The sequence below is a fragment of the Tyto alba genome, unplaced genomic scaffold (assembly GCF_018691265.1).
Source record: "Tyto alba isolate M040663 unplaced genomic scaffold, T.alba_DEE_v4.0 Super-Scaffold_14, whole genome shotgun sequence".
Lineage (NCBI taxonomy): Eukaryota > Metazoa > Chordata > Aves > Strigiformes > Tytonidae > Tyto > Tyto alba.
In genome coordinates, this window is record NW_024881276.1 from 57,581,744 (window position 1) to 57,598,249 (window position 16,506).

General features: G+C 40.6%; 1 protein-coding gene across 1 annotated transcript in view; it reads right to left on the minus strand.

Moving 5' to 3' along the window:
* The window catches only part of POLQ (DNA polymerase theta), a 53,560-nt gene extending 38,036 nt beyond the window's left edge, over positions 1-15,524 (minus strand). The window contains exons 1-8 of the mRNA XM_032997548.2: positions 15,324-15,524; positions 12,404-12,586; positions 11,173-11,303; positions 9,593-9,749; positions 5,711-5,819; positions 2,861-3,080; positions 795-939; positions 557-703 (exon numbers count right to left, since the gene is read on the minus strand). Coding sequence (XP_032853439.2) covers positions 557-703; positions 795-939; positions 2,861-3,080; positions 5,711-5,819; positions 9,593-9,749; positions 11,173-11,303; positions 12,404-12,586; positions 15,324-15,474 — 1,243 coding nt within the window. The 5' untranslated portion in view covers positions 15,475-15,524. The remainder of the gene's footprint in view (positions 1-556; positions 704-794; positions 940-2,860; positions 3,081-5,710; positions 5,820-9,592; positions 9,750-11,172; positions 11,304-12,403; positions 12,587-15,323) is intronic.
* Between the last annotated feature and the right edge of the window lie 982 nt (positions 15,525-16,506).

The following is a 16,506-nucleotide window of genomic DNA, read 5'->3' on the forward strand; positions in this document are numbered from 1 at the left end:
CTACATATTCCATGCCAAAGCTACTGTTCTGTCTTCCACAGTCAGTACTTTCTCTCAGTGGATCAATAGGTGACACACACTATTACCTACTTAAGAAAGAAATAAAAAGATCTAGCCAGAAGTGTTCATGGCACGCGCTCCCTTTATTTTTATTTTCATTGGTTTATTACTTCTACATACTCATCTACTTCAGTATTTTGTAGAGGAAAATAGCTCTAAAATATTCTGGCAGCTTTAGGGACAACTTGAAAATGCTTGGGCTGCAGATCAGCTAATTTTTCAGGCATTTCACAAAAAAAAATTGAGTTGTATTTAAAAAGTTGCTGTTACCCAACACAACAGAGAGAAGATCTATCATAGCAATTAGTGAATTAAAGTCTTCAGCCCCAATAAAAGAATTTCAAGTTTACCTCTGTGAGATTCTCAAAGCATTTTAATTCAGTCATAAGCTATAGAAGGCTCCAAAAAGCAATTGGTAAATTGCTGGTAAATACAGCAAAAAGAACCTGCATGACTTGACCATTACAGAATTCAAGACCAAGATTTTCAGGAATACCTGCATGATGAAATGCCACTCCCCAAGGCAAAGTACGCTGGAGAACAGAGTCCAGGCCTGCAACAGAACGCTTCAGCTGATCCAGAACCTCATCAATCCCTTCTCTGTCCACAACAACTGGAACAACGGTTGAGTTTTTTGCAGAACCTTCAGAGAGAAAATATTTTTATAGTTTCTATTAATTTTCATTAAAGGCATTGTGCCTACTACAGTCTTCTATTAACTACTTTTCTCTTACTCTCAGCCTGTTGCAAACTGTAGAATTCCCTGGCGATGATGTCTGCCAGCTTCTCACACCAGTTCTTGGATGGACAGAAAAGCAGGACTGAATGGCCATCACAAACAGTCTCATAACACAGGCTCACAACATGGTCTTCATCTCCCTGAATTGAGACAAGGTATTTTCAGTGCACTCTCACACTGAATGGGATTTGTAAATGCTGTCATTCCTCTGTGTCACGGTAGGAATCTTCTACTTCAAGTAAAGAGGAGCAAACAAAGAAGATGGAGCACTGTTATCTTAGTTTCCACCTTGCTTTAGGAAGTCCAAGCACTAGTATGACCACATTGTTGAGGACAGCCCTGGACCTACACACGAATAAATTTAAGGTTTTACCTCTTGCTTTCATAAATCTGTTTCAGAATGAAGGCCATACAGTGCAGAAAAAAACGACTGCAACCTCACATCGTGGCTAGCAGCAGTAGGGAAGAACTAGGAAAAGCCCCAAGGGAAAACATCTCTCTGCAGTAACTAAGGAAGACTTATCAACCAGGATGTCTTAACAAAAAGCATGAAATGTAGTAGTCTGAACATCCCCAGTAAGATGCACCCAGCAAGCACTGCTGACCAAAGACTGCAAGTGTGCAGAGCACAGTGGAAGGCTTTTCATGGATATTTATATGGATGTGCATGCAAAATGCTACTGTTTACAGCTTGCCTTTTTAGTTTTAAGGTCCTAAGAGAGCTCCTGCAACTGATCTGTTTTGCTTCGCTAAGACAGATTCTCTTCCAGCAAGCAGGCCAAAGGAGGAAGAGAAAAAAGGTAGGCGTACAGTAAGAAATAAAAAGCACTAAAATGCAAATGAAAATGGGAGCAATGGCAGGAACTGCATATACACATCAAAAGCTCAGTAAGGATTCCACCAAATTCAGCAGAAGTGGTGAGGTCATCAAGTTCCTTTTCCTGGTCCAGTTTGAAACACAAAACAGAAGCCTGAAGGTCCGGTGATAGATTTCAAGCCCAAGAGGATCACCTGGTCTTCTAAAATAAGCCAACTCCCTTAAACTGTTGAGTCATGAGCCTCTTGTAGTTCTTTCTCTCACTTTATTTAGTACCTATTCAAAGCAACTGCTTCAAAAAATATCCAGAAAATGAGATGCAACATCACCTTCTCAGTATGACGACATACAAGCAAGCTTCTAGATATTTTTGTCACCAACATTTCCTTTTGTTTCTACAATCTTTTTTCTTTGCTGTGCCACCATGCTACTGATAACAGAACATTTGCACACAAGGAGAACTGGGTGCTAACATGTTCCAAAATATTGCTGGCATTCTGCCCATATTGTCCAACTACTACATTAGCATCACACAGAGCAGTTGAAAGGACTGGGGAGAGAATTCACCTTTTAAAGACTCCACAGAAAAAGAACCTACAAGTAGGAAGTGCAAATTTCCCATTTCTACCCATTTGGTTCTTCCAAATCATTATAGTACGTTACCCTTAACTTTTCATATCCTTTTCAAGTGCTCAAAAGGACTAAATACTGAAAACAGATTCAGAAGAATCAGGATGGACATCTGCCTTCTAATCACTGACAAAATCAGATGATTTAACAGATTAACATAAGCAGGTTCGATAACAGATTTTAATGCAAATATGTTCCCACAATGATTAAAGCAGATTCCTTGGCCTAACTAGAAAATACTTACTTTCATTTATGAAAGTGAAGTACATTCCAGAACACAAGGTCGGGTGGTAACGGGAGAATCAAATTCTTTACACCTGTCAAGTGCTCAGAAACAAGGTAACTGCAAAGTCAACTTTGTCTTCAAGTCAGATTCAAGAAACTTCAAGAACTTTATGAGTGTAGCTGTGGTTTGTTTTGTTTTTTATTTAAAACAGTAAAAGACAAAAAAACCCCAATTTTGTTCTCAGTTTGAGCATACCATCTATGAAGTAAACAATGAAATCGGGAATGTCATCTATTAAAAAAATATTAAAAACATACCAGTAGTTGTCTTTATAACTTTAGCTGTACAAGAAGTGTTATCCCAAAGCCACTGCTTAGAGTTTTGTTACCTTTAGTTGAAGCTTGGGCTGGAATTCTTGCACTAAATTCATGGAGGAGTCATAAATGTTGCTGCCAATTTTCACCCGCTCCTTGAGGGGCACAGGGCGAAAATCCGTACAGTAGAGCTCTGCATCTAACCATGAAGCTAGGAGTCCCAAGTTAGGAAGGGTAGCACTCATGCCTACTACCTGTATCCCACCAAAACCGGGACTGGTTATCTTCGCCTGTCTGGAAGTGGTTAAAAGAAAGTTAAAGTTAGTGACAACATAGGCTACTGTTCTTGAAAACAGGATTCAGAAAAACCAACTCAAGCTACTTTCTTCCAGAGTCTAAAGTACAGAGGGTTTTTTTTTTCCAATTTCTTGAAAAAGAAACAAGCCATACTCTACTCTTAGCAAACACAAGGTCAGGTTATGCATTGATAACAAGATAATTCAACTTTTTATCATTTTGAACCTAAACTTTAAGCTTGTTTAGGTAAGAACAGTCATAAACTGACTGCATATTTGGAGAAACTGAAAACAAATAAATAAATCAAATGTTTCCATGCCATTAACAAAAAGATGGAAATAAAGGAGTGGTCCAGTCTCCACTGCAGTCTTTCTAAGCTTAAAAGACTTAATTAAAACACTTCCATTTGTTTCCATTTCAGGACAAATAAAACTAGGCTAAGGTCTTCCTAGAGCTGGGAAACAAATCCCTTAGTTCAGCAAAGAAGAAAGCAGCTTCAGTTCCCAAAGTGCAGAACAGCAGCTTCCACTAAAGGCAATGAGAAGTAACAGACTCTTAACAGACCTTAAAACACAAACCATTAATTTAGATACCCAAATATATATCTTAATTCAAGCTTTTACATCGACACTATTGGTTTTTTTTTGTACTCCTAAGCCTAGATTAAAAAACTATTGATTTGCATTGCACTGAGACACAAATCGAGACTTTGGAAAATAAAAGGTCTGACAAATTAATGTGAGCTCAGAAACAGCCTGAACCTGCTTAGAAGATCCTGGTAAACCTGGCAAAGACAAGATAGAGGAAACAAGACTACACAGAAGCTAGCGTAAAAAAAGGCCAGTCGCTGACGAGACAGAAGTTAGGAAGATGTGTAGAGGCAGACTCTCTCTTCTCCATGTTCTTCAAGGATTTGTTAGTACAGCTAACCTAGGTTGCAGATTTCTCCCCCTAAAGCAACTTTTGACCTTCAAGGATTAAAAACATTAGAGCTCCTCAACACACTCTTTCATTGGGGAACAGAAAAATCTGCTGCAGAATTTTGCTCAGATCTGAAAAAGCCTCAAGGGGAAGCAGGAGCACCCATGCTAGCAATGGTCATCAGAGAACATTCTCTTGGTGTGAAGACACAGCCTTATACTTCAGTGGGACATCCAGCTAACCTCCTAAAAAGCTCTTAAAAGCAGTGTTCCTTATGATAGTCAGTCCTGGACAGTGTTTTAAGAATTTGGATGATGGGGCTCCCATTAAATAACAGGGAAAAAAGCACCACAGACTTGGCAAGATATTTGAGAGAAACTGTGGTCTTCAACTCCAGGAACCTCAAGTGGATTCCAAAACAAAAACAGCAGCCACCTCCTTCATGGCAGTAAGTGGTATGGGGAACCACTGTCAACTTGACCATGATAGAGAGATGGAGAATCTGAGCCCTAGCGACAGTGAAAGTTGAAGTACTGTCTTCCCAGGAAAATTCCTTAAGGCATCTGCCCCTTTTTCCTTAACAAATGTGTTCTCCTTCCTGCTTCTTCAATGCAAGGGAGAGAAGCAAAGAGTGGACCTGCACCTGTGCTGCAGCTACACAGTAAGCCAAGGTAAAGGGAGTGGCAAAGCCACTCGTGCTGCTCTGAAGTACACTGGCTTCCAGGACTTATGGGGAGATTATGAGAAAAAAATCAGAGGTGATTAGATCCAAAAGACTGCAGGATCCTGGAAATCAGGAGGGGAAATACTGGTGAAAACATCCAGTGGAGAGCCACTATGGAAATGGCAGTTCCTCCAGAACTAAATAAGTACCCTGTGCTTAGCCCAGCACTGGTATAACTCACAAGACACAAAGCAGCACAGAAAACTGGCAAAATCTGGGGTTTGGTGCCAAGGGAACAGCTGATTTTGACTCTTCTCTCAATAAGGCATCAATAAAGATTAAGAAGATCGATGCCTTTGTCTGTGTTCGGGCACTATGGAGCTGCTGGACAGTCTGGTGCTGGGGATCCAGATAATGAATTCTTAAAAGCCTCTAAAGCTCTTCTTAAACATATAATCTGTTCCCCATTGTCCAATCAGTTGTGCTAAAGGCAAGAAACCATGCAACCACTAGGCTCTCACATGTTATAAGCAAAACCACACATCACCCTGAGCAGTGCTAAGCAGACTACTGGCACATCATCTTACATCTTCTGATCGATTCACCATTGACAAGTTAACAGCATGCCCAGTCTTCCACAGTACCTGAACATTTCAGTAGGATAAATACCCCATTCCATGAAACACTGAAAAATAAAGCAGGGCGAGTCCACTAGCAAAAGCATTACAAGAAATCCAAAGTGTTTAAAAAAGTTTAAATAGGCTAAAAAATAAATGAAAATTTCAGCCTTATTTCTTTTCCTGAGAGAATGAATCCCACGGTGGCTTTCAACACAAATTGAAAACCATGAGGAAAAGTGGCTTTGACTACAACAGCAGGCCCCTGAGAGGTAGTATGATGAGACCTTAATAACCAAAATAGTCTAGGTCATCACTGTCATAAAAACCCTGGAGGTAACCCAAATTTCCAATCACCCTGAGAACAAAATATTTAGAGCCATCCATACTTTAGCATTAAAAGACAAACATCCTGGTCTACCCACCGCTTTGCAACCTTCTCTGTAACATATCTAACTTTGGTCAGAAGCAGTTCCAGTAGATATCCTCGATGAGAGTCTCCCAGCATGTGCAACTCATCCACAACCACCACTCCTGATAAAGAGAAGCACTAGGGTTATATCCAGCAAAACTCCAAACTAAGAACAGATAGCCTTAATCCTTTTGTATTCTACGCGAATTGAAATTTATATTCACATTATATTTATCATATATTTATATTCTAAATCCTGCTGTGCATGCCAATACCACTATGGCTTCCTTCTGTCACTGATTCTTCCAAGTGAGACAAATCATGACCATGTCATAACATTTCACACCCCCCACAACCTCACAGACAGATTTAAAAAAGCTTTTAAAAAAATAAAAATAAATAGGTTGAGTTGTTAGTCTGGCCACCACACAAAACAGTATTACAGCATCGATACTGTAACCTCTCTGCAAGTAAAAGCCCCCAGGCTTCAGAGTATCTGTTAAGGAACATTCCAACACCCAAATGAGCTAGTCAAAGGGTTTGTTGACATCACTGTCCTAGTGAAAAACATCACTCCTTACTAATACAGTAATGTCAGAAAAAAAGCCTAGAGCAGATGTAATTATACTGGCATAGTCTGCTTCCTATTATATCTTTTTTCACTAACCAAACCTGAATGAGCTTTACTAGTTAGCTTTGAAAATTAAAAAATCTTATGAAAATCTTTTTTCTAATGAAAAAAAATCTTATATGACTGCTCTGTGCTCACTTGTAAAAAATGGTAATTCATTGGTCACCAAATACGTATTTATTCAGCTACCAGAAAAAGCTTCTTCCTGCTTCCCCATACAACAGTCTGTCTGAATTCTTCCAGCAGCTGAGACAGAACAGTGTGCTCAGATATCTACCAAAGTAAAATTCGTACAAGTTACCTTTTCAGTCTTTGTGCCCATTTTGCTTCCTGAAATGAAGCGTAGAACACTAGTGGTGCCTAGAGGCCAAAGCACAGGGAATGCCACTGTTTGTTGTACAGGTCACTTGTTCTATACCTCCTGCTGCTACTTACCTATAATACAAACTCAAACTGATGCTAAACCTGTGTACTGTATTGCCCTGGCAGCCTGCGAGCTGCTGAGACCTGAGCCTGTCACGCATGCACAGCGCTCTCCTCTATTCAGGCAGTACTCAGAACACACACACTGGGATAACACAGCAGGGGCAATCAGGCAACCAGTATTTTTCACAAAGCTGTCCTCAACTTAAAATGGAATTGCAGCCAAGGAGGACCAGCATGCAGTGGTACTTTCTACTCCACAACGAGCTCAAGAGTGCAAGCGGGGCCAGAATTTTGTCATACTGTATTGCCACTGAAAATGAGCCTAGCCTCAGTCTCCTATTTCTGTCTGCAAATTAGGTGTGTCCCTAGAAGACGGCTGGAAAAAAACTACTAAAAAGTACCTGAGAGCTGTCATACATGTTTACTGTAGAATAACTGGGCTGTTTTAAGTCCACATCCTGTCTAAAACTAAAAAGTTCTGGATGACAGGCAGGGAGGATTTTTTTTTTTTTTTTTTAATACAAATAAACTATTAACTTTGCAATTTAAAGTTTAAATTAAGAAAAGAAACAAGTTAAGTATCACAACAGCACATTACAAATACATTCCCAGCTGACATGTTGAGAAAGCTGCAGATTCTTCCCTAATCCACTTTGCTAAAAATTTCTCTAGCATCAGTGTCAAGAAGCTGAACAAGAACATGATCTCCTGTGTACCTGGATGTTCAAAACTGACAAGTTATATAATAATTAGCAACACAAAACTGCTTTTAACTGCTTCATACAGCAAAGAAGCCAGGCAAAGGATTTGAATTTCTCAACAAATTCCAAAGGTAATGTGAGCTATCAGCAGGGGGTTGACATCAACAAAAGGAACAGCTCAAGCTTGAGATGGAATCCAGCCAGAATTGCAGTCATCTCGCAATAACTCATCTCAAAAGATAAAACACTCTCATTACGAATGGGTCTAAATTTAGAACTAATTAGAAAACAAGGTACAATCCTGCCGTTTCAGACAAGCTTGCTTTAGGTGACAATTAAACTGGCACTTTCAGCTCATGCCCATGTTTTGCAGCTTTTATGAAAATTTATCTCGAAATAAATATTGGTCAATTTCTTACTTCAAAGATTATTTTTAAACTCAAATTTAATTTAAAACTTCATTTCAAATAAGCATATAAAGAAAAAAAAATTTACTGTTATTTCAGCTACATGGTTAGTCATATCAGGGCACAAGGGAAATGCAGGGTTGCAGCAGAGGTGTTTTCAAATGGTGAAAGAACTACATCATGCTTTAAGGGGGTATCAGTATTGGGGACACATACTCAAATCTTGGAATCACTTGGCTGGTTACATTTATATGACTCTTCTCAGGTATATTCATCTTAGCACAACAAAATGGGATGGAGTTACCAACCAAAGGAATTTGACATATCTCTAGCTTCCGAAAGATGTTATATTAAACAACACGTTTTGGTATCCAGAGTGTGCTTCCAAGGCACCCAACACAACATAAACCTGGGCATCATGACCCCACTCTGCCTTATGCTGGCAGTACAGCTTCTGTGGTGTAGGATCAAACTAAGCCTATTTAAAACAAACAAAAACCCCCTAAACTAAGTAGCCACATATGCAGATCCTAACTGCACGATCACCAGTTCTCATGCAAGGGCAAGGATGAAGATATACATTCAAGAATCAGGCTGGACTGCAGGACCCTCAGTTTGAATGTGCTTAAAATGCTGCGCAACCACAGTCATCCACTCATCCTCCAGCCTACTGGCAGTCTAAAGCATTCGTGGTGAATCTAAAGCATCCAGGTGTGAATCTGTTAGCCCATCTCACATTCTGAAAAAAACTGCAAGGCTTTATTTCCCTTATTCTCTCTTGTGTTTAAAAAACTGCTCTGGTATACAATGCTGCAGAATATTATGACACTAGATGCACATGGAGGAAATCTCAGAGCTGTTTGATACTCATCTAGTTTTCCAATTTTTATATTCTTAAAATAACAACCAGCTATGTTACAGGCCAGAGTGAAGAATGGAGGGATTATTGTATAAAATATAACTGGATATAGCTTTACTGAGCAGGGAAACAGAAAAGAACAAACTTCTGACTGGACTAGCAAAACTTAGCTCTCTCCAAGTGCACACTGGAAACATAGGGCTTCTACAGGTTTTATATCTCCTCCCAAACACTAAATAAATGTTACCATTATGTAGTGGCCATCAGGGCCACAGTGACCCAGAAGTCTATGTTACAAGGACAGAGGGCTTTTGAGTGAACTACAAGAGAGAAATAAATGTCACAGCTCTCCTAGTCACCATGCCTACCCGAAGGAGCTCTATGTATTTATTCCACTTATCAGGACCCAGATGAGCATCAAACACAATTCTTCCTCTCTCTGAAGCTAAGTAAGGATAAACCATGGATGCCACAATCTCTGTCCAAAACAAATGAACATACATACATTCTTGACCTCAAACATATCCCAGGCCTTTAAATCAATTTCATTAATTGAAAGACATTTTCTAGCTATGGGAATCACTGCTTATTGCAGCTAACCACTGTCCACGGATGGTCATCCATGTCAGACAAACAAAACCTACCAGCTTCTACCTACTCACCCCAGCTGCTGAGCTACATAGAATAGTCCTGACTGCCTTCCTAAAGCCAAATCAGAGGTGCTCTGGAGGAAGATAAATTGCTCAATTTTCCTATATGGCATGTCTGACACACACAGACCTGAGCAAATACAAAGTATGCAGTGATTTCACATGTACTCAGAGTATGTAATAAACCTCATCCCTACAACGGTCAAGCCTTAGTATTTTACCCAGTGAGTCCATTTTGTTTTCTTCTATTAGTCTGTTGATTAGACCATTGGCTTTCTCAATGGTGCAGACAGCAACATCCAAGGCAGAGAAACATCCAGCAGGAGACATACTTCCCATGTAGCCTTCAACTCTCACATCCGCCTCCTGAAACAGAGTCTGTTTTCCAAGGATACAGCGTCACGCCATTTGATCAATGCCTGCTGGAGTCACATAAAAGCCTGCATCCTACAACCACAGTTTCTAGTACTCGTAATGCCAACTAATCAGGTTAAAGCCATAGCTCAATCAGTTACTGATACTTTTTTTTTTTCACTGTCATTTTTTATTTTCAAAGCAGAAGCCTCACAGTACACATCATAGGATAAAGTGTAAATAAGTGAGTAAGACATGGGGATTACTGCTTTGTATAAAAACATTTACTATTAAAAAAGTAGAGAACACACCATGCAAGTTTATAATACCAGTGGGTTATGTACAAAGAAGTCTTGCTCCTGAGAAATCCCAGGCAAAAGCCAAATGTGGGACCCCAAACACAAAGATGTCACATCTCCCACCGAAAGTAAAGAAACAACAACTACTTTACTTCCACGGCTGATTACTGCAGTGCCAAAGCTTTGGCACATTATACACTACATTAACAAAAGGTACAAAGGTTTGAACCAGATGGGTAGGATACCATATGATTTCAAGTACGTGCAGCTACAGCCAAATCGTAGGCCAGGAGTAGTACAACACAGCACTGACAGCATTGATAACCCTTGTTTTACAAGATTAAAGCAAAAGCATGTCTCCATTATCAATCACTACAAAGTAGCTTTTGCACTCAGTTTGTAGCGTTTTCTAGCAAATTGCAAGGTTAAGATACCATCTCAGTTGATTAACACCCAAAACATGCTAAAATGTCAGAAAGTATAACAAAAATGCCTGCTGGTTTTGTATTTGCTTTTAGTAATTGCTGTTACTTTGACATATTAACTAATGGAAACAATGTTTGATATGAAAGTCTTTCAAGAAAAAATATTTTTGTTTTTAAAAAGACTGTTCCCACTGTAATTTTGTTTTTAAATAGCCAGGATGAAGAAGCCAAGACATAGCCACATTCTGTCAGAACAAATTTTGAAGGAAGTCAAAGTGAAACTAAAGGCATAAAATTCTGGTGGAACACCCCAAGGAAAGCTAAAATATCCCTTTATCCTTTCAGATAATGTTGACAATTCCCTTTTTAGTTTTTCAGACACAATCTCCAATTAGAAAATTCCTTTAGTGTATTATAAATTCTGTGAATAAATACATGTAACAATGCTTTAAAAGTCAAAGCTGAAATAAAATGCTTCAATCAACTCCTTAAAATTTTTTCAAGATCTCATTTTTGGCTGAAACTTTAATTTTTTTTACCTCCAACTTAGAATGAGAGCAAATTTTAAATTATCTTAAATTATCTTATTGTTTAAACATATCCTTTCTGAAACAACTCTACAATTATTTTTTTTTCCCCTCAAATTCATGCAAAAACTTCTGTTTAAAAAATGTGACCCAACAGCTAAAACCCCTGAATTTAGCCTCCTTGAATGCTACTTACCTGCAGATAACATTTTTTTTCCTTGGCCACAGAGACAAAAGGAAGGATAAGAAGAGCTTTCTTACGAGTCTCTAGGACTCGCTTCAAAATAAGCAATTCTGCAACAAGAGTCTTTCCAGCACTGGTAGGAGCTGGGGAAAAAAAAAAAGTTGGGATTTTAATTAATTTTTAAAGTTAAAAAAAAAAAAAATACAAAACAAGGAACAAGCATCATAAAGCTAGCATACAAAGCAATTACTGGAGAACTTGGGGCAGGACTCTTCAACTGATGCCCCTCTCCCACAGCTACAACCACATTTGCAGTGAACCTCATAAAGGGTCAAGAAGACTACAAAGTATTTCCCTTCTAGCCTCTTCCATCACACTACTAAGGCTTGCGTTCTCATCTCTGTACCTGAAGCAACAGCAGCTCAGAGATAAGCAAGAGGAAAAAACCCAACCAAACAAAAAAATCCTACTACAGTCCCTTGGTTGGACAGGAAGGCTCAGCTACCATCTTACTGACCTATCCCATAAATATATTAACCCCTCCAGCTTGGCAAGCATTGCTGTTTGCCATCTATCATCCACAGAAAACTGTGGAGGAGATGCCACATACCGGGGGACAGTCATTACCTGGCAATCATGCCCAAAGTCTTCTAGAACCAATTAAATAAAATTCAAATCCAAGCCAAAGAAGACCACCCACTCCTCTTCTAAATTCTTCATCCTCCCAGTGCTGCTCTGGGACCTTCTTCCCATGGAGAACAGAACACCCAAGCTGTCATTTCCCACAGATTTCTAGTCCACCAGTCCTACTTCTCCTTCTGCGACCCACCCCCGTACACTAGGTGAAGAGAAACAATTATGGAACTGAAAATAATAGATAGTAAATTACATTTTCAAAAGTATTTATATTTAACATTGCTGTTATCATTCAGTTCCTGGTTGACATAGTCTGCAACAAAAAAAGAGAGAGTCGTCAATAACTGACTCTTCATTATCAGTTTCTAAAGGAACATTAACAGAGAAAATGGGGAAAAAAGTCTCTCACATCTGGAAAGGAGTCCATCAAACCAGGTCTGAGGTACAGGAATGGGACAGACCTTAATGGCATCTCTCCAGAAAAAAAAAAAAAAAGAGGATCTTAGTCTTTTTTATCTGCCAGATTACAAATCTTCAGCACCAATACATTCTTGTAAATGGCAGTGGGAAAGTTAGGGAGGATTAGTTTTGTCAGATGTTTGCATACCTGAGTAAACTAGGTTCTTCCCTTCCAGAACTTGTCCAAGCATTAAGCATTCTGCTTGCCATTCAAACATCTGTACTACTCCCAGACTGTGGTATTTCTCCAGAATTGCTTTGGGGAGACCCCAGTTTGCAAGAAGCAACTTGTCTGCTTGGTCTCCAGGAACATTTACCTGCTGATATTGCCCTTCAGGAGGAGAAAATAAAAAAAAATAAAAAAGTCAAGTATCATCCTTGAATCTGAGGTCACTTAGGTTATACACCTAAAGGTCAAACTTCTCTACAAGCTCCTGTATTATGAAAGAAGGTAACAAGGAACTATCTTCCCTATATTTTTCAATATTTCCTATAGAAGTTTCACCATTCTTCCAATCTCCTGACATAACTTTTTCAATTTTTCCTCCTATAATATTTTCCACATTCAAATAATTTCTTCACCAAACTCTTGCTCTGATGTTTATTTTAAGACAGAGAAGCCATTGCCAAATACATACTCAGAGAGTTTCAGCACTGATTAATATAACGGCATTAAAACGTATTTGCCATTTCATCCTTATCCATAGTTTCCTTTTTAAATTGCTGCTACAGAGATTTCAGTAATCCTCACAGATTACAGAGCTGCCCAATCTTTCTTCCTGCATTATGAGTGAATTAAAAAAAACAACACAAACCAAACAAGCAGCTGAAGCTACTCCGTACAATGTATGTTACTTCAGTTTATCAACACTGATTAGTAGCTTCACCACATTGCCAGTTCCTCTACCCTAATTCCTTGAATCTTATTTCTTGTTTTTATAACCCTAAATAGTTTTGTGCTCCTCCCTCCACTCCTCCTCCTTTTTTCTAATTCGGTAAGAAAACTCAAACTTTTTGTCCCTTTCTTTATCTGAGACAGAAAACAGGTTTCTGATCCACAGTAATGCCTCCCCTATCACCCATGACTATATACTTCCCAGAACAGCATTTTGTATAAGACCTTGTGAAATCAAGGTGAAAAACAAGTAATTGTGTGTACTGATTCTACAGTACCCATTCTTTTACTGGCACATTCAAAAGCTTCTAAAAAAATTCCCACCACTGTTGACAGCATAAGAGCAGGCTAAATGACAAATACTAGCACGCAGAAGCAGCCAGCATTTTTACTCTCAACATATTAAAAATTTCAACTGCCTTCTTGAGGTCAGCCCCAGCCTAGCTGTCACTGGTCCATGATCATTCTTCTCGGCACAAATATATAACAAAGCTGATACAGCTTAGCTCTGAAAGCTTTGTTTCACTTTGTATAATCAAAATACCATACAAATACTAAACAAGAAGTTCAGCATCACGAGAAGAGAACAGCAGTACGTCACGAAGCAGAACAGGCTTCCCAAGAGGAATTTAGAGGAGACCAGATTTGTCTATCCTAAAATGTGACTAATACGGCAGAATTAGGATTCGGAAACATAAAAAGAAAACAAACCTATATGATGGGATCTCAAGCTTCTTTTCTAATGTTAAAACCAATGAACTACATGTAAAAGATGGAATGAGGGAAGGATTATGTGCTTCTGATGTTTGAAGAGTATCTGTAGATTATCACTGAACATGAGTTTGAAAACTTGTACCTTAGGGGTTCTCAAAGATCTATGTACAGAAGTATACCACTGACACTAACCTCTTTTTTACCTACTAGAAAAATACTGAGAAATAGTCAAAATAAGGAAGATACACAGCACCAGGCATTAGATTTCTCTGAAAGAAAACTCTTACAGAACACGGGGCCACTTGGACACAGGAGTGCCGCTTACTGAATCATCTTTGAGCTGTCCTGTGGAAATCTGTGCGTTGCCTTGCCCAGCTCCATTTGCAGAAGCTGACAAAACTGTATCTTTCAGAACGTAAATCACATCAGGGAGAAGATGTAACACAACTGAAGATGAGGTTGAGATGTCAATGTTTTAAAGAGTTACAGAAAAAATACAAAAGAGAATAAGTTACAAGATGTTATATAAACATCTTGATTTTAGATGTTGTATACATCTTGACGCTGCATATATCTTGATTTCTCTGACTATAGAGCACAATAAGATGATAAAATATATTGCATCTTTAAGCATTGCTTTCAGTGGTCCTGGCTGGCAGTAGGACCACTTTATGTGACATCATGCCACATGTTTATATAACATCTTGTAACTTAGTCTCTTCATTGTAGATTTCTTCTCTTGTATATGTAAGCAAGATGTCATACAAAAAAAAACCAACCTGCTACGCTTCTCTACATTTGCAGGTATCAGGGCACCAACCAGGACCACTTAAAGGGATGCCTCTAGATACAATACATTTTATCAGCTTATTGGACTCTTGAATCGATTTAACAACGTAGGTAAACCTCACCTCACATACCAAAGAATACAGACTATACCGATTGTTGTATTATGGTAGCACCTAGAGGCCAAATCAAGAATAAAGTCCACTGTTAAATGACGCGCAGCAGCGACAGGCCCGACTTCCCATGCGTTCACAGAGCATGCATTCGCTCACCTTCCTCAGCTAAACAGTGAACAGGGTAGGAAGATCCTTCGACTCCTATTACGCTGCCACCGTTGTTAACATTAACATAAGCACGTACCTCAGCTGCAGCCGCTGCCCCCGAGGGGGAAAGGAACGGGCCAAGAGCCGGTGCTCCCGCCCCAGGGCGGCCCAGTCGTCCCAAGGGCGAAGGCCCTGGCCCGGCGAAGGCTGAGGGGGTCTCCGACGCCCGCCAGCACCGCCCCGGGCCCGCGCCCCCGCCGCCGGCGGCCTCGGGGGGCAGCAGCGGCGGGAGCAAGAGGCCGCGGCCGCAACCCCAGCGCGTCCCGACCGCCCCCGCCCCGCGCTGTGGGACCGCGGAAAGTGAGGGAAGGGAGGGAGGGAGGGAGGGCCGCGCAACCCTGCGCCAGTACCTGCCGAGCCGGGGCTGCCGCTGCCGCCCAGCGAGCGGTGGAGGCCGGGCGGGGGGCTCAGCACGGCCGCCCTCCCCGGGCCGCCCGAGCTGCCGCTGCGGAGCCGCCGCCGCCGAGACCCCGGCGACGCCGTTAGGGCCGCCGCCGCCATCTTCCCGCCGCGCCATTCAAACCCCCGGCACCGCCCCGGCCGGGGAAAGGGCCGGAGCGGAGCCACCGCCCCGCGCCCGAGCAGGGCCCGCGGCGAGCCGTACCCACGACACCCCGCACCCCCCTGCCCCTTAAAACTCTTCCAGGATTGCTACATCTGCGCTGTGTGATGACGCAAACTTGCTTTATACGCCAATTACGGACTTATTAATTACTGTTCCTTCCCAGGACAGGATTAGCTTTCCAAGTGCCACACTTCACCTCTGTCGAAGCGTTTCTTTTAAATAAAATGCCAAGACAACATCTGGACTTCTTCTTTGATCGGTCATCCAAACCACAGGCCACTGTTTTTTTCTAAAAAATACCCGGCTTTGTTTAAGCAACACTCAGGAGTGTACATCATTCATGTTGCACAGGTGAAAGACAGGTGATTAACGAAGCAACCTAATACAGTCTGCTTCAGCAAAACAAGCATGCCACAAGCACAAAGGCTTACCTTGTAGATCTTCTTCATCCTTGCAGAAAGACGGACTGAAACGATAAACAGGGAACAGCACGAAGGACAAACAGCCTTACTTTCTGCTTTTAATGGCCCAGCTAGCCAAAATAACCTCTTCAGATTCTAAAAGAGTAGGGCTAGTTTCATCTCTTCCCAGTAACATGGATATCAGAAGCAGCACTCCGAAAATTCTGCAATCCCCCAAAAATGCAAATCTTTGCAGAAGCGCTAAGCAGCATGATACACAATGGTTAACAGTGGAGGGGTAAAATCAAGGCTTTTCTAAGTTGCTTTTAATTTCAACTTAAGAAAATATACTAATCTTTCCAGAAATCTTGACAACTAAGGATGAAAATTCACAGTGGTTCCAGTAGAATGAACATAGGCAGTATTTCCTTCTGTCCACCAAGAATGCATCTTTTATTTGGGGTGACACACACACTCCACTCTCTCAGAAAAAACTTTCTCTCCATGTTCTGTAGATCTCTCCAGAGAAACAGATCACAGCTTGGGAGGCTGGCTTCATGCGAAGCA